The sequence below is a fragment of the Curcuma longa genome, chromosome 20 (assembly GCF_044706935.1).
Source record: "Curcuma longa cultivar G26 ecotype Majalengka, Jawa Barat chromosome 20, ITB_CL_G26_1.1, whole genome shotgun sequence".
Taxonomy (NCBI): domain Eukaryota; kingdom Viridiplantae; phylum Streptophyta; class Magnoliopsida; order Zingiberales; family Zingiberaceae; genus Curcuma; species Curcuma longa.
In genome coordinates, this window is record NC_133880.1 from 4,586,898 (window position 1) to 4,608,911 (window position 22,014).

Genomic DNA, 22,014 nt, shown 5'->3' on the forward strand with positions numbered 1-22,014 from the left:
TTATCATGATTTTAATCAAAATAATTTAATTTTTTCTTATTTTTAAAAATATTTATTTTTTATTTTAAATATCATACCAATAAAGATGTCTTCTATTTTATAAATTCATGATTTTTTCATATATTTTTAATATAAAATTTTAATTGTATCTTAACAAATTCTAATTATATAAGCTTTATCCATTTAATTTATCAATAGTCTACTTGATTCCCATTTACTCTACATGGGAAACGAACCTTGGCTATTGGAAAAATCGTTGGGCATCTTACCGTTGCACCGTACATGGAGGGCTTGTAAACTCTATATATTGGACATCTCCAAAGAGGCCTCGTTATAAACTCTATACATAAAAAGATGGATCTGCCACCTCAACGACCTTCCTAGAGTTGGCCTCATAGGTATGGAGGGAGATAAATTCATGTTGTAAGTTCCTACGAGATTCGATTCTTGACTTTTACATCAAAAGGATTATGCGTCCACCGTCTACGTTATGTCCTAAGTAATCTCTATACATAAAAAATGTAGATCTGTCATCTCAGCGACCCTCTAGAGCCGGTCTCACAGGTATGGAAGGAAGTAAATTCAAATACACATTCAAGAGGCTCATGGTGGGGTGAATGATAGATCGTGAGTTTCCGCGAAATTCGACCCTTGGCTATTACACCAGAAATATCATACTTCCACCGTCTGCACTACGCCCTGAGAGCATTATAAACTCTAACGTATGATAAGTGAATGGCAAGTCATCAGTTCCCACGAGCTTCAACCTAGATCTGGCTGTTACATCAGAAATAACATATATTCACCGTCGACACTATACCCTGGAGCATTGTAAACTCTATATATCATAGCAATAAGGTAGAATCTGGCACTTCAGCGACCCCATACAGTCACTCCTCATGACTATATATGAGAAGGTAAATCGAGAAGTTGTATTGTAAACTCTATATACATGATACAGTATAACGAGTGACATTTTACTGTAACATGTACTTAGACTCAAATCATCTTAACACATTTAATTTGTATGCTTTTGGGTTTAACAAGCTATAACTTGAGAATTACAAAGTTGATGGCATGCAGCCTTCCTAATACAAAAGAATTTTCATCCATGCGAGATTTCGAAAAAAGATCATACATTGTACACAATTTTATCTTACATTTTAAAAAATTATTTTTTATAATTCAAATTCTTGATTATCAAATTATACGACAGTAATGACCAAGGCTAAGGAATCTTTTGAACTCTGAAGAAGTTACAGATATCAAAACCCACATGACTGAGGCGATACTCGTCATCCACAGTTTCCCATTTTAGTTTAGTTTGGCCAGTGTGCATCTATCTTTGCCCTTCCTTTGACAGTGCTTTAGCTCAGAAACCAGCTGGAAACTGAGAATTCCATGGAAGAGAACGGAAGTACTTTCGCTATAGCTCTTGCCTAATCGAAACCACAATAACTGTGTGCTGTAACTGGGTCCATGCAATGCAAGAGCCAAGCAAGTCTTGTCTCACAGAGGGGAAACGACACCAAGAGAGACTCAGGAGTTCATCATTTGGCCATGATGCAAAGAGGAGCCAATTAAACAGAGTGAACAGTGGCGAGAGGAACCATACCAACTAACAAGGCATCCCAAGGATAGAACAGAAGGCTCAGCAGCAGACAGTGTCTCTGTCGCAAGTCCTGTTCCTTTCACTAGGCAAAAGCGCAGGCTACGTGTTGGAGGTATTTTTGTCTCTCTCTCTTTCTCTCTCTGTGCAAATGCACACAGAGGAACAGGTTTCTTGACCGTGTTGTGGAGTAATTTGTTTCTGCACTCAATGCCTTTCTCCTCTGACCAGATTCCTTTCTGCCAAACCAAGAAAGCTCACTTTGTCTCGACTGCTCAACGTTCAGCGTCTCCATTAGCTTCTTTCATGGAACGCTAGCTTGATGTGTTGTTTTACTATCGAATATTGAACTTTTGCTGGAAATTATTGTGCAGAGTTGCATTAATTTCGCTACGAGATGACAGTGAGGGAATATTTTTGTACTTGGGGATGGGGCTTGTCTGGTCCCAGCTCCGCTGTCGAACTGCAGAACATCGGCAAATATCAAGCATTGGGCGTTCGATATTGCAGCATTTAGTTAGAGATTGCATTGGTAGTCCATGTTGCGTCGGAGGAGGTCGGAGACCAGCTATGGATTTGATTAAAAGCAGGTGATACTGCAATGATTATAATGGTTTTTACATGCATCGATGAAGAGGAGGAACAAAAAATTCGAACTTGGTGGGGAAACTTGATGTTTCAGATGGAGCCGTTGCGGCCGAGGTGGAGGAGGCCGCCGCCGCCGCACTTGGGGCAGGCGTCGGCGTGCTTGGGCACCATGAAGTACATGAAACAGCCCTTGCAACCGGCGGCGACCAGGACGTGGGAGGGAGGCGGAGGGGAGGCGGAGGACACGCTGGAGGAGTCGTCGCTGTGGTCGTCGTCGTCCTCATCGTAGGAAGCGCCGCTGCCGATGCACGAGACGCAGCTGTACTCGTCGGACGTTGCTTCTTCGTTGGAGGAGGAGTAGGCTGGAGCGGCGGCGGCGGCGGCAACGGCAGCGCGCGGGTCGGCCGTCGTCTCGATACCGGTCTCCCAATTGATGTAATAGATTTCACCAGTCTGCAAGATCGATCAAATCGATACAAAAAAGATAACTTTTTTTGCAAGATGAAGAGCAATGAAGCCTTATCAAATCGCTGTAAAAATCAAATCTTTAATGCCGTTTCGCGGAGCAGATGCAGAAATAGATCGAAAAGGGCACAAAATCGATCAAGAACACACAGCCGCTGCTATCATCAACGGAAACAACACCACTGACGATATGTTAAATCAAGAACCTAGTTTTAATGATGCTTTTACTCGTTGACTCGGGCGAGGAAGCAGGACGGAGAAAGAAGGGGGCGAAGGAACGATTCGATCGGACGGCGATCGAGATCGGTTCCAAAAATGGATTTTGAGAGGTCAGCGCATTTATGATCGATGATTGGAGCATTAAAGAAGAGGGGAATGATGGAGGGAGGGAAACGGCACCCGCATGTCGAGGCGCTGCTCCCAATGGCAGGGGAGGGCAGTGTCGGAGTTGAGGTCCACCGTGATCTCCCCGGCGGCGATGAAGTCGGCGAGGTGCGGCGGCGATCGGTCTCCCCCGTTGCCTCCGGCGCTGACCAGACTGCAATCGCTCAGTGAGGCGGCGATCGTGTCGATGTTGGCAGTCGTCATGAGAGAGAGAGAGAGAGAGAGAGAGAGAGAGAGAGAGAGAGAGAGAGAGGAGCTAGCGAAGGAGCAATACGCTGGTGAATGGTGATGGTGGGTGGAGAGAATAAAAATGAAAGAATAGTTTGTGATGCAGGTTTTGACGCGGTCTAACCGAAAGCTTTATCTTTTTTTTTTAATAGGAAAATAAGAAAAGCATCAAGGAAAAAAAATAAAAATAAAATAAAATTTGAGCAAATGACATTTTTTTAAAATCAAATCCTTAAAAAATATCCCTTTTTATTTATTATCAAAATAGTTACTCATCCAATCTCAACATATTTTTATTTTTAAAAATATTATTATTTTTTATATTGTCATAATAGTTATAGGATCATAATTATTTAAAAAAAAATTAACTCGGATCAATATTAATAATATTATATTAACTACAATTCATAGTTATTCTTCATGGCTGAAATCAAAAGGTACTCATAAATTATATTTAAAATTTGAAAGTGTTCGAGAGTCTAAGACATAATTATGAAATATTTAGGAAATATATCTAGAGTTAAAGAGTGTTCGGGAGACTAATGCAAGATCAAATAAGTATTCTAAAAAGAAAAACGTAGGTTTGTTTTAGTTAAAGAGCAATAAAAATTATTTATATGGTCAGTGGAAGTTTAGAATATAAGTTTCGAATATAATGATTATTATTAAATATAAAGATAATAACGATAATCGATGATGGTTGTTAAAGAATGATTTAAATATTATAAAGAATGTTCTAAATATCATTAAAAATACCTTTATATAAAAAGTTATAAAAGAAAGTGATTATTTAGAGAAAGAATATGTTCATGCACATTATCATATTCATTTTCTATTGTATTTTCTACTTATATGCTACTTTTTGCTCTTGTTCGACCAAAAATACTCATCTAGAAGTTTCCAAATTTATGACTACTGACTGGTGATGCCTACGTACACTTTAGTGCGAATTCTCAAAAACATTAATTTTGGGTATATATAAAACGATTATTGTAATACTATTTTTTTATAAAAAAATAACATGAGAAATTGTTGTCCAATTATGAGTTACTGGAATGATATGATAGATAAAGCTTTATACGATTAGTGTTAACACAAGCAAATTAAATTAAATTAATTTGATGAAGGGAAAAAATAAGTTGGGTGAAGAACATTTGGAGTGGCTGGCAACTTCATTTATGTTTAAAAATTTAAAAAAGATTATATCTTATAGATTTATGCAACTGACGCATTAAAAAAATCATCTATTTTCAAGATTAATTGAACGAAACTAGATTAAAAAAAACATAAGTAAGAAAATAGAGTAAATATAAGAAATCCATTAAATATAAGAGGTTTTTTGCATTTATGCGTTGGCATACCGGGTCAACACGTACCGGAGAGTTGACTTTAAGTCTTTGCGGAATCGTAAACATCTCGATCACATATTCATCTCTCTCGATGTATATATAAATATATATCAATATGCACGTTGACTTTGATGGCCGGTAATTTGACAGAAAACGGGATCAGAAGTCAACCAAGTAGACTCGAGCCTGCAGAGCGACAAGGCGACTTGGCTTGCGGTGCAGGTCGCTCATCACGTACTCCAACAGATTTAATTGGAAGATCGCCCAAAATTTTGACTCGTACCGCCATATTTAATACTCTCTCTTTCATCACTCAATTTATTTTATTATTATTATTTTAATTGTTATTTAGATTAATTTGCAAATAAGCAATTCGATCCTACTAAGATTTTTCATTAACTATAAAAATAAATTAAAAAGTATTTACAATGAATAATCCATCAATATATTATAGATCAATCATCTATTATAGAAATTTTCTCCGTTAATTAAGAGAATATAGATCATATTAAATCAATTTGGATTTTACAATGATTTTGGCCGGATATTTTGCCACCCTATTCAATCTTTCAGCAACTGCTTTGTCGTGTCTGTTCCATAATGTTTTCAATCTTTCATCAAGTGCTTTGTCGTGTCTGTTCCATAATGTTTGTTGTCCAACCGATCGGTCAAGTCAAAAATTCTTGCTCTGACCGGTTTACAGTTCGGAAGAAAAAAATAAATATAAAATTATTATTTAGATAATAATCGATGCATTTCATTCCATTCCATGAGTAATTAAATTTGTTTTTTATTTTTTTTTATATTTTATAATTTAATTCTTAAATTAAAAAAATCTTAAATGATAAATTTACTATTCATGAACGTCTCGAATAGGATGAACACGAAGATTAATCATGAATTATAAGACGCTTAAGATATTATATATATATATATACGCTTGGATGACATCAAGCTGACGTATTTAGTTTGAAAAAAAATAATAAATGAGAAAAGAAAAACGCGGAATGGGTTGTAGCCGATAAAACGGAAACCTGTCCACCATCACTAATTGTATATCCAACAACATATCTATCATTCTCTTTCATTTCTTCCTTTCAAGATCCTACGTATAAACTGCCCTTCCTCTTCTCTCAAATCACTGCAACACAAATTCCTCTCTCTTCCTTCTTCTTCTTCTTCTCCTTCTCTTTCTGGATTATTATATGTGCAGAATAATTAAGTGATTAGTAGTTTATATATATATTCTTCAATTCGTTAACATAATTGAAGGTGGATCATCCACGGCATGGAAAGAGGCCCCTTCCTCCTGATCCTTATGACCCTTCTGACCCTTCCGACCAGTCGATCGAGATCAAGGAAGGAGAAGGAGAGAAGGAGAAGGAGCAGAAGAGCCACAGCGCATGCACTACATCTCATCCGCTTTTGCTGACTGGGAAACGTCGGCCATCGTCTCCGCCCTCGCCCAAGTCATTAGCTCCCCCTCGCCACCCTCAGCCTCAGCCTCAGCCTCGTCCTCCGACGTCGCCGTCGCATCACAGCCCTCTCGATCGCAACAAGGTACGTGCTATAACTAAATTAGCAACAAAAATCAAGAACATAACTGGAGGATATTTATGAATGTACGTAGGCGGAGTTAGGGAGTATGGTTACAGGGGCGTGAGGCAAAGGAGATGGGGGAAATGGGCGGCGGAGATCAGGGACCCTCGCAAGGCGTCCCGAGTGTGGCTGGGCACTTTCGACACCGCCGAGGAGGCCGCCGCCGCCTACGACGCCGCCGCTCTCCAGTTCAAAGGCGCCAAAGCCAAGCTCAATTTCCCGGAGCGAGTCCAAGCCCCGATCGGTACTTCTCATCGTCCTCAAGGCTTCCTGGCCAGTGGCAGTGCCGCTCCTGATCGACCTGGTGCCTGCACCCGCCGCCGGGACGGCCACCGCCTCCACCGGTGCAAACTCGAGGACTGATCGCGGCGGACGTAGTTCAATACGCTCAACCCCTTCAAGGCGGCGGAGATGAACTGGAATTGCGCACTGCGGCGGTCAACCCCTCTGTCGAATGCGGAAGCAGCGGCGGCGGCGGCGGCAGCAGCTCGATGTCTACTGCAATGCCGCCCGACAAAGACAAAGATCCAGCAATATGAACGTTGACTTTGATTTGGAGCAGCCCTACAAAGGTGAGAGAACCAATTCAGGTATTGACTTTGACTTTGATTTCTGGGATTTTAACACACTTCCTCTCTTGATCGAGTTGGTATTTAAACATTCTGCGTGAAGATTAATTACTATAGTTGTTGGTCAATGAGCATGCTAAATGAAATTAAATTTGTTGGATCAGTACTAAGATTCTTCGTGAAGATTAATTATTACTTTAGTGGCCCCTCTAGGGTTACCCCCCTCCCCATACACTTATGAAGGGGATAACACAGTAGTCCTTTTGCATGAGGAGATCAAACATTCAAGCGAGGTATTGAGAATTCACTCTCAGATCCATTGTGATAAACACTCATGTAAGTACCAATTGCATCAACTTATGGGGGCCAAAATCTAGTAAAAAAAATTACAGTGTAAATGTGGAGCTAAGTAAAGTATTTATCTAGAGAAATTACATAAAGTTCCACCTAATTAAATACCTTACACTCATTAGAACTTCCAATAATCAACACTTGGATTACTTTTATATTTAATTTATTGATGCTATATACCATTTCATGGCTAATGCAATTCATGATGTACACATCAAATTATCTATTATTGTAGAACATTCATTCAGTTCTCTATTATTCTTTGTAAATGTAGACTTGGGTCTACTATTAAAAAAATATTTTTTAAGCATAGTATCAACCATATATATTTTACCGAACCATATAAACAAGTTTCGATATTAGCTAAATGTTTTTTCTCTCTAGGTCTATCAATGAATTTCATCTAAAATTAACTAATGGACTTAGAGAATTTCAAATTACTTAATAATAAAATCAATGTACTATTGAAAATTTCTTAATATATTTATATTATTGGACTTGAATTCGATAATATAAAGTGAGAGCGGTGAATTTTTAAACTTATAAAGACTTAATAAAATTTATTATAAATTCATTATATCACTTAGAATCATGATACTCATGATAATCGTGTAAACCCTAAATTTTGAATTTAACCAATCGATTGGTGTTGCAAAAACTTGATTCTTAGGATTTGGATCACCAATTGATTGATATGTCCTACCAATCGATTGGTGAACTCTAATTCAGGATTTTACATCCCAAAACCCCTAAGTACATAATTTCCTCGAAGTCTATGAGATCAATCAATTGTTAAATGTTACCAATCAATTGATACACTCAGTCATTCTAATGGATGAAGTTCGCCTAAACTTTTATACCTTTTTCAATTATTTCATGTCAAATGAATCACTTGTTCCCTGAACTTGTGTGCTTGGAATTTCTTCGTGTCTGAATCTTCATCTACCAATGCTTCCAATCTCGCAATTTGTTTGTGTTTCATTTTTTGTCAAAAATCCAATCTTTACTTTCTTAGATTTTCTTTGTCTTACATCGATCTAGTCTTTTGACCTGCATAGACATATTCTTGTTAAGAATCCGACACTCGACCTTCTTGATTTTTTCTTGCATTGCATCTGGTCTCTAGACCTACGAGGACTTCACTAATCCTGTACACTCGTAATACAAGTGAGATCTACCTTATTAACTTAAACTTAAATAATTGTTAATCATTGAAACTTCTCATCTGGGGTATTATTGCACCAACACTTATAACTTGCCTTGTTTGAAAAATATCAAAATTTTAAATTTTCAAATGATGTAGGTCCATCGTCAGTTTTGTTCAAAATTAATTGATGGGTCTAGAGAACTCCGAATCACTTCAAATCAAAATCAATGTACTTTTAAAAACTTCCTCAATATATTTACGTACTTATATCTGAATTCGATAGCATAAATTAAGAACGATAAATTTAAAAACTTACTCTCAATTTAATTTATCGTTCTCAATTTATGCAAGCAAATTTAAATCCTAGGGCATGAATACATTAAGAAGATTTTTAAATATATTGATTTTAATTCAAAATGATTCAGAGTAATTTTTAGATTTATCAGTCAATTTTAGATAAAATTGGTTGATGGATCTAGAAAAAAAGATGAAGAGTATTTCAAGAATAGAATACGTGATTTGAATATATTATGAAAGTTGAGAATATGATTTGGATAATATCCAAATTTATTTACACAGTTCAGTAAACGGCAGAATCAATATAGTGAATTTGAAAAAAATATATACATATATATTAAAATGTCTTAGAAATTTTAATTCATATTACTACATCCTCTAAACATATTGTTATCCCAAATTGATGTTAATGGGGTAGTGAGTTTGTCGATTTGTTAATAGCGATGACGTGTTGATGACGTTTATATCATCACAACTCTTTAATTTGTTTACATATTTCCTTCCGATTAGTTGAGACACCCCTTTCTAATAATTAAGGCGCTCCGTCTAATAAATGCACTCTTTAAGATGGTTCTAAGCTAATTGCCTCTTTAATTTAATTTAAACACAAATCAATTTAATGAGTTGTTAAATTTAGACATTCGAACTAACTATATATAATAACAGTTTAAGTTTTGAATCCTTTATTCCTTCATTTGATATTCCTAACTTTTATTTTTATTTTTATTTATTTTTCAATAAAATAAAAATCATTGATTAATTTGTTGTAATTATAATTAATTAAACACTCGAACCTAATTCTGTCAAATCATTCACATTATATTACCAACAACCTCTGCACTGAAGGATGCTCCTGCTTGTTAATTATAAATAATATCTCTTGTTACGTGAGAAACATTAATAGAATTAATTCTATTCTTAGTTGACAAACTGCAAATCGCTCAGTAAGTGGCAGTCATTAATCTTAAAGTGTAAACGAATCGAATATATTCATGAGTTTTTTCTAACTGGTTTTAAGAAAAAATTTTGATTCATATTTAAAATTTTTTTTCTAACTGGTTTTTTCTGAAGAAGACATGTGCGTTGTTTATTGCTTCCGTCCACTGTGTCGATCGAAGAACCATCGTCGATAGATCGATCACGAGAGGTTGATTCAGAGAAAACTGAAACATGCACGTACGTGAAGCTTTTGGCTTCGTAGATTTGATGCCAATCTCGGGCCGTATACGTCGCCATCTTTCTCCGGCTGGCGGTGCGCCATTGTTATTCCTCGGATCTGATTCCTCCTTTCCACTCCCTTTCCGATCTCTCTTGTCAATGGAGTTTCTTTCACACAGGCACGCTCACATGCATGGTCGCCGCTCCCTGCGGCTACAAATAGGCCTCGATCTCCCTAATTCGACGTAGTACGATCGATTAATTGCCTAGCTAGCTAGCATTCACCGCCGGCGATGGCTAGCCAACTGCCACCTTCGGGCCGCCCCTGGTTACTCCGCCTCGCCTCACAGACCGGCCGGGCAGACCCGCAAGCCGAGGCGTCGCCTCAGGCGACTGCTCCCCAGCAGGCGCCGCGACCCGTCGGACTGCCCATTCGCCAGGCTTCGTTGGCGCTCGGGCGGTCGCCTCTGCTGCCACCCGCCCCGGCAACCCAGCCGCCGCCACCTCCGCCGCCAGTAGCAACTCAGCCCTCGCCATTACGTACGTCCACCGTCGTTACACCACGCCAGTCACCGACGCCTCCTTTAGCGATGGCGAGACGGTCTCCGACTCCTCCACCTCCTCCTCCGTCTCCCAAGGTAGTCACACCGGAGCCCGAGCCGCCGAAGCCGGTTCCTGAAGTCCAAGTGAAGCGCACCGTCGACGAGCAGCAGCCGAAGAACGGTGGCAACGGCAACTCGAGCCCGGCGGCGCCTGCTATTGATTACGCGGCAGCATATCAGAAGGATGAGAACAAGTACTCCCCGGCATCCGGAAAAGGCTGGGCAATGCCGACGAGCGCGCGGCGACGGGAGCAAACACAAGCAGGGAGCGAGAGAGATGGGGGGCATCACCATCGCCGGGTACAACATCGGCGCCTTCATGGATCTCGGCACGCTTTTTCTTCTTCTTCGTCCTTCAGCCATCAGATAAGGAGGCAACAGGTCCGATCCATGAAAAGTAAGTTTTGATAGATCAAACCACTCGCCCTAGCTTTACCTCCCTCCATCGATTAACACGAGCTAACTTGCGCGTTCCTAATTTGATCGGTAGATGAATCTGACTCAGAAGACGCGACGAAAACAGAGGGCAAGACGAAGAAGCCATGGCCGTCGATGGTGAACAACAACGTGCAGAGCGTGAACAACTCGTTAGTCTTCGGCACTAGGCTTGTGCAGGGCAGCCCCGGCGTGCACGTAAACCTCACCAAGAACCGCAAGTGAAGTTCGACATCATTCTCTTCAGCACTGAGTTCCTCTTCTTCTTTATCTTGTTTTACTCCGCCGCCGCCGCCGCCGCTGCATGCTGCTGTGCCGCATGCTTCGGCCTAAATAATTACTACGCACTAGCTATTTCCCTGAATCTACTGAACTTGATTGTCATTTTCAAGTGGAGCGAGTTAATTAATCTTTTCTACCAAATGCATACTCTCTCCCAATCATATCGATCTGAAACGGGTGAAGATTGAAGAAAACTAAACGAAATTTGGGTAAAAGGAAAACTGACTATCACACTAATCTTTATCTTATCTCGAACACGAAAATTGCAGCTCATGAAGGTAATTTTTGTATATCGCAGCAGGGAGTGCAGTAGTAAGATTAACAGAGAATTTGGCAAAGGATTGAACTAAACAAATGAGAGAATATAATCTAATAAAGGAGCACACTGGTTGATCAAAAGTAAACACGATGAGCACTAAGGAGAATAAAAGTGAAAGAAACCATAATTTTTCTTCGGGGAGTAAAAGACGATGGACCGGGAATATATTTGTCGGCCGCTTTGTGGTCGCATCAGACGATACTACTGCGGCATGAATTCATATAGCAAATAAATGCGTGGCCATGCATTTTATGGATAATAATAATAATAATAATAATAATAATAATAATAATAATAATAATAATAATAATAATAATAATAAAGAAATTATTTCCAAAGAACTTTGAACGAAGGGTCCTTCTTCGACCGTACATCAGATTGGAATTTTTATTTTGACCGTTGAGAGTAGCTCAATATTGTTAATGCCCACTCGATGATTATGTTATTTGGAGACAATATATATGCTCTTTCTATTTCAGATGAGGTTCTCTGCAATGATGATCGGAGACACCTTTGATATCACAAACTTTGCATATAACAATAAATATATTTAGAGAATTAATATCTTACGTGTTACGCGCTTCGTCTATGATAAAATATTTCGATCACATAAAATAAAAATATAAACAGTAATATTTTTTATTTATGATTAAATCATTTAAAATTTTATTGAGAATAAGGGTTTGAATCCTAGTGAAGTCAGGCAATACCCTCTTGCGTCGTGATTAACTGTAGTTTCTCAATTTAACTCCTCATAAATAGTCGTGGGATCGATCGTGTGGGACCGTTAAGGTGGCAGATTTCACTTTTTATAAAAGAGAAAGTGATATCGACGGCAATGGTCGTGAGACCGATCGTGTGAAACCGTTAAGGTAACGGATTCCACAAGAGAAAGTATATCGACGGCCTAAAAAATTAATTTAGATGAGCAAGAAAAATATTTATTTATATTTTATTATAAGCGGGTCCCACTTTAGTGGATTACATGGCGTCCAGCAACCTCGCCTTTTTTAGAAGAAGCGGGTCCCACACTGATGAATGACATGGCGGAACTATACTGGAGAACACGACGTAGTCTCTCATGTCATTGGCGGAGACAAATCACTATGAACCTTTTTAACCGAGCAAGTGAGAAGAGAGAGAGAGAGAGAGGGAGAAGGGTCAGCCGTGAAGGCGAAGGAAGTGTGGTTCGCTCGTTCGATCCGGTTTCGGATCTCCCAGATCCCCGCTCGCACCTCCCCTTCCCTTCACTATGAGCGGCAAAAGGACGGCCGCCCCATTTCTCTTGCTGCTGATTGCGTCCTGTTTCCTCCATATTTGGGCGTCGGATCCGGTAGTTTGTCTTTTTTTTTCCTTCGCTTCCTTCTTCCAGTATTATTGTTGCTGAGATTTAGGTAGTGATTTTTCGTGTTTGATCCAGCTGTTCTACGAGTCCTTTGACGAATCGTTTGAGGGGCGGTGGATCGTTTCTGACAAGGCGGACTACCAAGGTAGATTACTTCCGGATCTATTATTAATTCTCAGTATATCGTTCATTATCAAAGTAAATATTCATCTTTCAGTTTCTTTTAACGATCCGTTAGATGAGTCTGTGGACAATGTTCACAGATCTAGAAATGACGAACAAGAAGCATGAGGGAATTATTATCACAATTAATGTTATGCTACTCAATCGCGTTACTTTAGATTACTTGTACGGATGCCAAGTTTTTTAGATATTCTTCAGGAAGGTAACTAGGTTGGTGAATGAGGGTCCGCCCTGTCCTGCAATGAATATAATCCGTAAATCTTCCGTAACAAATATTAGGTCTTATCTAAATTTGACGTTTACTTGTGGCAACTTAACAGAATATGTGGAAATAAATTTTTTTTAGCAGATTCAAAAAGATTGATGTAGCAAAGATAGAAATGTTAAGATTGATGCATGGAGTTACTAGAAGGAATAAAATAGACAATATTTGTATTCGAGAGCAATTATGCATAACTTCAATGCTAATAAAATTTGAGAGAAAATAAATTGAGATGATATGGACACACTTAAAGTTTACTAATAAGTTATATTCTTAGGAGAGTTGAATTGCTAGTGTAATATATAAGAGGTAGAGTGAGATAAAGATTACTAGTGATATTGCCTACCATAGAGCTCAATTGAGAAATAAGATTCATTTATCCAATCCCAAATAGTTTGGTCAAAGGCAGCTTGATGATGATGATGTGTTTTATATGTCTTTTTCTTTAGCAGCCAGAGTTCAATTTTAGTGTTGTATTGACTTTGATCTATTTATCTTTATTCATGATTAAGTTTATTTTAATTTTTTTTCCTAGCAAAGCTATTGGTAATATGATATTACACTGGCATACAAAAAGTTTTTATGTAGCTAATTTATTGTGTCATTGCTTTTCCTTCCAAAATAATTCTAGAATCTGAGCATACGTGTGCATGACCAAGTGTTAGGACCCATTTATAATCTCCTATGTTTCTATGATCCAGAGGGTATATGAAAATGGGTGGGGATCCAGGTATTTGGCATGTATTTTTCAAGTTGGAGAGTTGAAAAAAAATTAAGAATACAATATAAACACGTTTTCAATTCTTTATTTGAGAGGAATAGCATTCTGAAAAATCGGAAGTGATAAAAACAAACTACAATTTCATCACCGAAATTCCTATCCGTGACAACGAGTATTATCCTTTATATACCTCCTGATGCGTACTAATATATCACAGAATAGGAACATGCTTGTGAAAATTGACAATTACGATAGAATAAATAAATGACAACTTAATAATATGACATAGTAAACTTTTTTAACACTATATTCGCTGCATGTGCTCACTGAGAGATTCAGTGCAAGAATGATTCCTACCCATATCTTGACCTTATGAACTATCAGATGCATGCTATAACACCTTGGTTTTAATCTTGGATGATTGCCACTCTCATATTTTGTTGCAATGTGTGTGTGTATTTGAAATAGTTATCACAGTAGATATACCATATATGGTAGTCTAGGACTCTAAGATATATAATTCCACCTCAACCAGCAAATGGTTATTTCTTATAATGGGAAAGACATCTTTCCAAAATTTTCCTTTATTTATTTTTGATTAGGGTGGCATTAGTCTAGTTTTAATTTCATTCAGGCGTTCGAGTGAGTTAATTTAATATGGAATTGATGTAACCATGAACTCCCTTTCCCAAGGTAGAACTTGATGTAGAAACTAATCTTCAGCTCCTACACTTTTCCATGCATGCCTCTATACCTGTTAACGTGATCTCTAGAATTTGCTGAGTCCGTTCTTAATATCTAATAGGTCCTAATAAATTAAAAATGTTCAAGAACCATTCACTTTTTCAACCTTTCTAATGAGCATGCCTCTATGCATGAAATCTATTTTTGTTATATCCATGCTTTGATCCCATTCATTAGAAATGAATCAATCTGTTAAAACCAAACATAACAGAAAAAATTACTGGCCCACCTACCATTTGATTTCATTTTGAATCTATTTACATTGTATCATAGGCAGTCTATGCACATTTATCTTTGCTTGATGTTAATGTTTTAACAAATGTAATATCTTGAATTAAAGGAAATTCATTAAAGATGTCACCCTCTCACCAACAAAAAATTAATCTTTATTTAATAAGGTTAGCAATTCTTTTTCTATCAGTTGTAGAATTCTTATTAAGCAATATGTTCACCATGAATGATCATTCCTCCAGAGAGAGAAGGGAAAAAAAAGACCTACTCCATTTTATTGTTTTGTATTACTCAATATTATAGATAAACTGTGTTTCATGACCTGAGCATATTGTATTTTTGTCTCTAATGTGCTTTCAGATTAGAATTTTAAGCAAATATGTACACTATAGACTCTATACGTGGAAAGCTGGAACATGTGATTCTGTATAGCAATATAGTTATCAACACCATGTGTTTTTTATTGTTTTGTTTACATATATCAACCATCAGGAGTTTTCCATTATAAACTCATGTTTCTTGCTAACTTGTATAACTCAAACATCATCAATAATGTGCACCGGAATGTGAATACTTATATGGGGTAACATCATCTTTTCCACATGCTTGTTTCATAGATACAGAAAATTTGAAAATGGGGTAATATCATCTTTTCCACGTGCTTGTTTCAAGATACAGAAAATCTAAAAAATGTGGTATTTGCTGGCATTTCTTTTTTCCTTAGCTTCACTTATGTTTTTGGCAACCAGTGCCACCATTCTTACAAAGTTTATCTTGGCTAATTAGGCACATGGAAACACTCCAAGAGTGATGGCCATGAAGACTATGGGCTGCTTGTGAGTGAAAAGGCGAGGAAATATGCCATTGTCAAAGAACTTGAGGAGCCAATTGTTCTCAAGGATGGAACTGTTGTTCTTCAATTTGAAGTTCGATTACAAAATGGACTTGAATGTGGAGGTGCATATTTAAAATACCTCCGTCCTCAAGCAGCTGACTGGACTCCTAAGGGATTTGACAATGAGTCTCCATATACTATCATGTTTGGACCTGATAAGTGTGGGTCCACAAATAAGGTGCATTTCATCCTCCAGCACAAGAACCCTAAGACTGACAAGTATGTGGAACACCATCTGAAGTATCCTCCATCAGTCCCAGTTGACAAACTCTCACATGTTTATACTGCTATTTTGAAACCTGACAATGAGGTGAAAATTTTTGTTGACGGGGAAGAGAAGAAAAAAGCCAATTTCTTGTCTGTGGATGACTTTGAGCCAGCTCTAATTCCACCCAAGACGATACCTGACCCTGATGACAAGAAACCTGAGGACTGGGATGAGAGAGCAAAAATTCCAGACCTTGATGCTGTAAAGCCTGACGACTGGGATGAAGATGCACCAATGGAGATTGAAGATGAGGAAGCCGTCAAGCCAGATGGATGGCTGGATGATGAACCCGATGAAATTGATGATCCTGAAGCCACAAAGCCAGAAGATTGGGATGATGAAGAGGATGGAGAATGGGAAGCACCAAAGATAGATAACCCAAAGTGTGAAGAAGCGCCTGGATGTGGAGAGTGGAAGAGACCCATGAAGAGGAACCCAGCATACAAGGGAAAATGGTCTGCTCCTCTAATTGACAATCCAAACTACAAAGGTGTCTGGAAACCTCAAGAGATAGAGAACCCCGAGTACTTTGAACTTGACAAGCCCAATTTCGAGCTCATTGCTGCTATTGGTATTGAGATATGGACCATGCAGGATGGCATTCTGTTTGACAATATTTTGATAGCTAGTGATGAGAAGGTTGCTGAGTCTTATAGGTTGGAGACATGGAAACCTAAATATGAGGCTGAGAAGGAAAAACAAAAGACTGAAGAAGCAGCTGCTGGGTTCAAAGATGGACTTTCTGGTTTCCAGGTGATTTTTCCATCTGCCACTGTAGGTTTTAAATCCAGTTGCTCCAAGTTAATCCTTGTCAAATATGACATTCTTAATCTGTTCCATTTTTTGTTGCAGAAGAAAATTTTTGATCTCCTTTACATGATAGCAGACATTCCTTTCTTGGAGCCTTACAAGATTAAAATCATAGTGAGTTGCTCCAAGTTCCTTTCTTCAGATTTCCTATTTCAATTCCTCGTATTGCGTTAAAAATTCAGTCTTATCTTCAGATCTGATGACTGGTTTCTTTTTAGGATTTTATTGATAAGGCAGAGAAACAAGCTACCCTCACCATTGGAGTCTTGATTTCTGTAGTTGTGGTATTGATTACTGTTATATTCAGGCTTCTCTTTGGCAAAAAGAAGCCTCAGGTAAGCTTTGGATTGATCTTGGTTTGAGAAAAGGTAACTTCTTAACTCCTGGAACTTTATTCTATCTTATAGACTCCAGCCGCCGCCGCTGCCGCTGCAATTCCCACTGAAACCAACGTCAAAACTGCTGAGAATGATGCTCCAGGGGTCTCAGATAATAAAAAGGAGAATGAAAATGTTGATGATGCATCTGGCCCTCGACCTAGGAGGTCCAGGAGGGAGACATAAGGTACCAGGTCTTCAAATTTTGTGTCAACGGAATTTGCGTTCTTAGGCTTCTTGAACGAGAGACATCATAGTCCTTGGTGGAAATGTCACTGTTTGCCAACACTTTTTACAATTGTGATTTAAGTTAATAGACTAGATTGTACTTGACTTTCCCCACTCTTAAAGGATCGTTGTTGCTAGATATTATGGAGATGTATTTTTCCCCCTTTTGGCTAAAGAAATTTTTGGAAAGTTTTTTGTTCTAAAAAAGGTTTCGTATGACTGGTTTATGTTTGAACACTTAGTCTTGCTCAGAGTAATTCAATAAGCTTATTTGGTGATCACAGCGAGTTGTGACCAAATTTTAATATATAAAATGTTTTTAAAATGAGTAATTCAACCGCATCGTTGCGTACACCTGTTTTTAAAATGAGGATTTATAAAAGAGCGTTCTTCGAGCTGATTGACAGGCTCAGAATGGAGATTATAAAGAGAAAATAATAATATTCAGATAATCATGGAGAAGAGGACGCCTTGCGATAGAGAGATCTTAATCGATTAACAAGTGATGAAGATGCTGATGTTGAACTCTTGCATCAACAGTTGCCTTCACATTTACCAGCAAAAGAAAACATTCAAACAGAGAATCCATTCCTCCCTCCAATTATGGCGCACAGTGTGCTTCAACATAGGAAAAAAGAATGCAAAGAATAAATTCACTGTATTAGATCCAGTCCATTTTTAGGCTATCTTGTGGGCTTATTATAAATGAAAGGTAAAAGCAAACGGCCGAATGAGGATAACAAGAACTACTACTATATCTATAACGAACAACAAAGAGTAACTCTTGATGAACTGGGATAGTATAAACTACTCGAGTATGCATCTGGCTACTACTTCAGCTTCCCTTCCTCAACTCTGGGTTGCTGAAAATGTTAAGCACACGTTTGGTCAAGCATATGAAACAATATTTAAGTTTTTGATTTCGAGGAGCAAGACAAGTTTACTACCTGTGTATCTGATCGAGAATGAGAAGCCTAGGTCCAGGTGGAATATTGACATCTTTAAGTGCACTGATGGAAACGAAGTGTCATGAGACAGATTTTAAGCACATAATTTAGTAAACCAAATGCAGATCCAGAAATCTGTAAGAGTTTGGTGCAACAGTAGATTCACCTATCTGTAAGAAGGGCAGAGTATTATCTGTAAGGAATCCTTTCTTAAAATTGTTCTCGTATTTCTGAAGACCAAGGCTAGTTAGCAAGCCTCTCGTCTGTGAGTAATGTGTATCCTCTGTCGGGGAGGGCGAGAATTTCTGACCCACCTGAACCATATAAAAAAATAGATGTAAATGTTTTAGTTAAAAAGGCCCATACATCTTGTTTACTTGGGGAGGAGCAGAAAACAAAGGATGGTCAAAGAATGGAAGGGAAAAGTAATTCATTGACAATGCATACTTTGACAGTAGAGAAGAAAAGAACACAGTTTGTTTTTTTTAAGTGATAACTAGCCCCAATCCAGTCTGAGAGTTTGATCAGCCGTGAACAATGATCACTAGCTGGAAACTACTTCAACAGGTCAATCCCTGGCCTTTTCTTTTGTATCTACTCATCTACCCTGTTTTGAGCAGATCAACTTTGTAGAAAAGGGTCAGCAAATTCCTTCTCGATTATTTTTCCCTTTGCTCATCTACCCAAGTAATGATTGGACAGGGATTGTTTGCTATTGTCATGAAAACACAGACAAAATGCTCTGTCAGGCAATAATACTCTCTCCACAAAATAAATAAACATATAGCACTAATACTACTCCAATTCCCTGCTTATTTGGATAACATATAATCTACAGGATGGGCATATTCTAATACTCTGAAACACAGCATCAGAATTGAGAAGATTAAATAAGGATAAAAAGTTAAACATCTGTACATGTGTCGGTTGTCTAAAAGGGTGGTCCCTTTCCAGGAGAAAATCCAAAGCTAAAGGTCATCATCATGTAAATAATTTAGTTAGCCTTAGTCTCAGAAATCCTTATAATATTAAGAAAAAAACTATCTTGGTATCAGATTCTGAAAGGTATTCTCACATTCACAATTCTTATTAAAGGAAGATTTAAAGAAACTAAAAATCTATAATATTGTTACTACATCATAAGCAATTGTTCTTGTATATGATATCAAAAAAGAAATATCACAGTATAGGATTTGAAGAATTATAATGCAAAATAAAAAAGATGGAATAGAATAGCTGTGAAATTGCATTGTCCATAGCACAAAACAACAAAATGGTAACTGAAGCTGAACAAGAGGAATTCAATGAGACGATAACGAAATGAAATTGCAGTAAAACAATGCATACCATGTACATGCCACCTTGAAAAAGTGCAAAGAAAAGTCCTGAAGTGACTGCATTAGCTGCCTGATTTGGCCCTCCAACTCCACTAACCAATGAAAACAATGCTCCAGAACCAAAAGCTGCAACCATGCTGCAACAAACAAAAGTTCATTTCTATAAGGATCCAATGGTCCTTGGCTCATCATAGTTCAACATCCTCATGTCTTCTTCAGACAATGGATTCTATGGACCACAACTAGGAGTTCATAGTGAAGACAATCCATGATGCATTATGTAAAGCAAGTACATGTTCTAAGAGACTATGACCCATTGAAGCATCAGCTTGTATATGATAATCTACATGCTGATGCAAGTAGAGAAGTGGAACACACAGCAGAGAAAGTCCAAACAAAACAGTTCTTGTACTATTAGTTCAATTGCAAGAGTAAACTGAAAAAAAATGCTTTTTATATCGGCAAATCTCTTGCCTACTTTATGACTCAATGTTCACAGTCAAAGACTAAATAAATTGCAAGTTATTGAAGTGGACAGTGAGTCAAGATTGTTGTGCTGCACCTGCTTTGAACGTCCTCCACACCTGATTCTTTTCATGACAGATGATATGCCAGCGTTTGCACCCGCCATAACTGCAAAATTACGAGCTTGTACCAAAGGACCACCAGCAAGAGCCTATTATTCATGTTCATGTATAATTATTATGATATGTATTCATGTGAAAATATCAAAGTTAAAATTTTCTTTTCAACATATGTAATGTCGATGGAGAAAGATAATTAGGCATGCTGAATAGTTATAAGAAAGCATAACAAACATAATTATAATACAGATGAAAAACAATATTAATGGATTGTAGATATATCTTAAGCTTAAACATACAACTTAAAAATGCTTCAGTTGAGGTTACTAGGCACTTCATCAAGTTGTTAAGTTTGCTCATCAGACAACTTCATGGGGACTATGTGACAGATACATGGTAAGGATCTTTAAATCTGAAAGATTATCTTGCACATGATAAATAGTCGTGCACTTAATGTTATTTGATATTGATCAAAATATACATGAGGTATAATATGACACAGATTGTTGATGGCGACAACAAGAAGTTGTGTGGCTACATGAATCTTATCCAGCAATTGAGCTATTGTAATTCCATATCAACAGTAACGTTCATATAATTTCTATGAATCTGTTGTGTTTGAACAAATTTCTATCAACAGGTGAAATGTTTCCGCCAAGCTAACAGGTGCGGAAAGCATTATTTCAAGCATCAAATGTGCTAAAAACCAATTCTGGAAGAACAGTTAGATATAGAAACAGAGAGCAACCAAAAAATCTTGTGCATCAAAATAGATCCCAAGTAAACCAGCAAACCAGAAGGATGGTTTAAATATTGTTAGTGAGGAAGCGACCTGAGCGTTCTTAAAGGATGAAATGGCCTCCGGATTAAGCCCAGCGACGTTGTTGGGCGTCGCGGGGAGAGCGGAGGAGAGATCCGAGGTCAAGGTGCCAAGGAGACCTCCTATAGCAGCGCCCTGAGCAGCGTTGGTAGCCGTGACGACGGCAGCCTCGACGGCGATGGACTGCTTCGCAAGCCAACCGCGGAAACCGGTCTCGAGATCCTTAAGGCGGGCCTGCACAAGTACTAAGGGATTCGGAGGGGAGGCCGGCGGCGCTAGCACCATGCCCCGCAAGAAACCACCACCTTCGCCGCCGCCGCCGCGTCCAACCTTCGCCATGGCCAACAACGCGACAGGACCGGGATCTGAGAAGCGAAGGAAATAGGGTTGGGCAGTGTTGGTGCCTAAACCTAAACATTTGCACTTCAACTGTGCACTTATATTTTTCTAAAAAAGGTTAATACGTAAATTTAACATAGCATTTAAAATTTAACATAACCTTCAATCATTATTAAACCCGAAGCACGGTGCGATGGTAAAAGATTAGATGTGCTCTCATGTAATAAATGTTAATTTTCACGTAGAGTATTTCACCCCTTATGCTTTGTTTGAGAGAGAGGAGGTGAGGGAAAGGCAAGGGTTCGAATCCTCACAAAGTTAGGTAATGTCCTTCTGTGTCGTAATCAACTGTACTCTCTCGATTTCTCTCCTAGCAAAATGGTCGTGTGGCCGCTAAGGTGGCGGATCAACCTTTAACAGAAGCAAGAGAGGAGGTGAGGAAAGTCTTCGGGGCATAGTTGAGTTGTTTATGACATAGCAGATTTATAGAAGAGGACAAGAGTTCGAAAATACTTTCCTGCGTCGTGACCAACTGCAGTTT

The 22,014-nt window shown here is 38.3% G+C and overlaps 3 protein-coding genes and 2 pseudogenes across 3 annotated transcripts; 3 read left to right on the top strand and 2 right to left on the bottom strand.

Moving 5' to 3' along the window:
• Positions 1 to 2,137: 2,137 nt before the first annotated feature.
• Positions 2,138 to 3,331, bottom strand: LOC141813916 (protein CURLY FLAG LEAF 1-like). Its single transcript, XM_074701923.1, has 2 exons — positions 3,062 to 3,331; positions 2,138 to 2,650 (listed from the first exon to the last, which is right to left on the bottom strand). Exons 1-2 carry the CDS (start codon positions 3,248 to 3,250, stop codon positions 2,288 to 2,290), a joined length of 552 nt encoding a protein of 183 aa, XP_074558024.1. The 5' UTR covers positions 3,251 to 3,331; the 3' UTR covers positions 2,138 to 2,287.
• A 2,464-nt stretch (positions 3,332 to 5,795) lies between these two features.
• Positions 5,796 to 6,918, top strand: LOC141812840 (ethylene-responsive transcription factor ERF113-like). The gene is made up of 2 exons (XM_074700797.1): positions 5,796 to 6,183; positions 6,254 to 6,918. The coding sequence occupies exons 1-2, from the start codon at positions 6,027 to 6,029 to the stop codon at positions 6,583 to 6,585; spliced, it is 489 nt and encodes a 162-aa protein (XP_074556898.1). The 5' UTR covers positions 5,796 to 6,026; the 3' UTR covers positions 6,586 to 6,918.
• A 3,119-nt stretch (positions 6,919 to 10,037) lies between these two features.
• Positions 10,038 to 11,154, top strand: LOC141813845 (uncharacterized; annotated as a pseudogene).
• Positions 11,155 to 12,529: 1,375 nt separating this feature from the next.
• LOC141813846 (calnexin homolog) lies at positions 12,530 to 17,611 on the top strand. Its single transcript, XM_074701836.1, has 6 exons — positions 12,530 to 12,715; positions 12,803 to 12,872; positions 15,655 to 16,784; positions 16,884 to 16,955; positions 17,060 to 17,176; positions 17,249 to 17,611. The coding sequence occupies exons 1-6, from the start codon at positions 12,635 to 12,637 to the stop codon at positions 17,402 to 17,404; spliced, it is 1,626 nt and encodes a 541-aa protein (XP_074557937.1). The 5' UTR covers positions 12,530 to 12,634; the 3' UTR covers positions 17,405 to 17,611.
• A 439-nt stretch (positions 17,612 to 18,050) lies between these two features.
• Positions 18,051 to 21,502, bottom strand: LOC141813725 (chloroplastic import inner membrane translocase subunit HP30-2-like; annotated as a pseudogene).
• Positions 21,503 to 22,014: the final 512 nt, after the last annotated feature.

Coding starts and splice junctions, on each gene's coding strand:
- LOC141813916 (XM_074701923.1), bottom strand. CDS start 3,250: ATGACGACTGCCAACATCGACACGATCGCCGCCTCACTGAGCGATTGC. Junction 2,651..3,061: donor AGCAGCGCCTCGACATGCGG/GTGCCGTTTCCC, acceptor TCGATCTTGCAG/ACTGGTGAAATCTATTACAT.
- LOC141812840 (XM_074700797.1), top strand. CDS start 6,027: ATGCACTACATCTCATCCGCTTTTGCTGACTGGGAAACGTCGGCCATC. Junction 6,184..6,253: donor GCCCTCTCGATCGCAACAAG/GTACGTGCTATA, acceptor GAATGTACGTAG/GCGGAGTTAGGGAGTATGGT.
- LOC141813846 (XM_074701836.1), top strand. CDS start 12,635: ATGAGCGGCAAAAGGACGGCCGCCCCATTTCTCTTGCTGCTGATTGCG. Junction 12,873..15,654: donor TGACAAGGCGGACTACCAAG/GTAGATTACTTC, acceptor TTGGCTAATTAG/GCACATGGAAACACTCCAAG. Junction 16,785..16,883: donor ATGGACTTTCTGGTTTCCAG/GTGATTTTTCCA, acceptor TTTTTGTTGCAG/AAGAAAATTTTTGATCTCCT.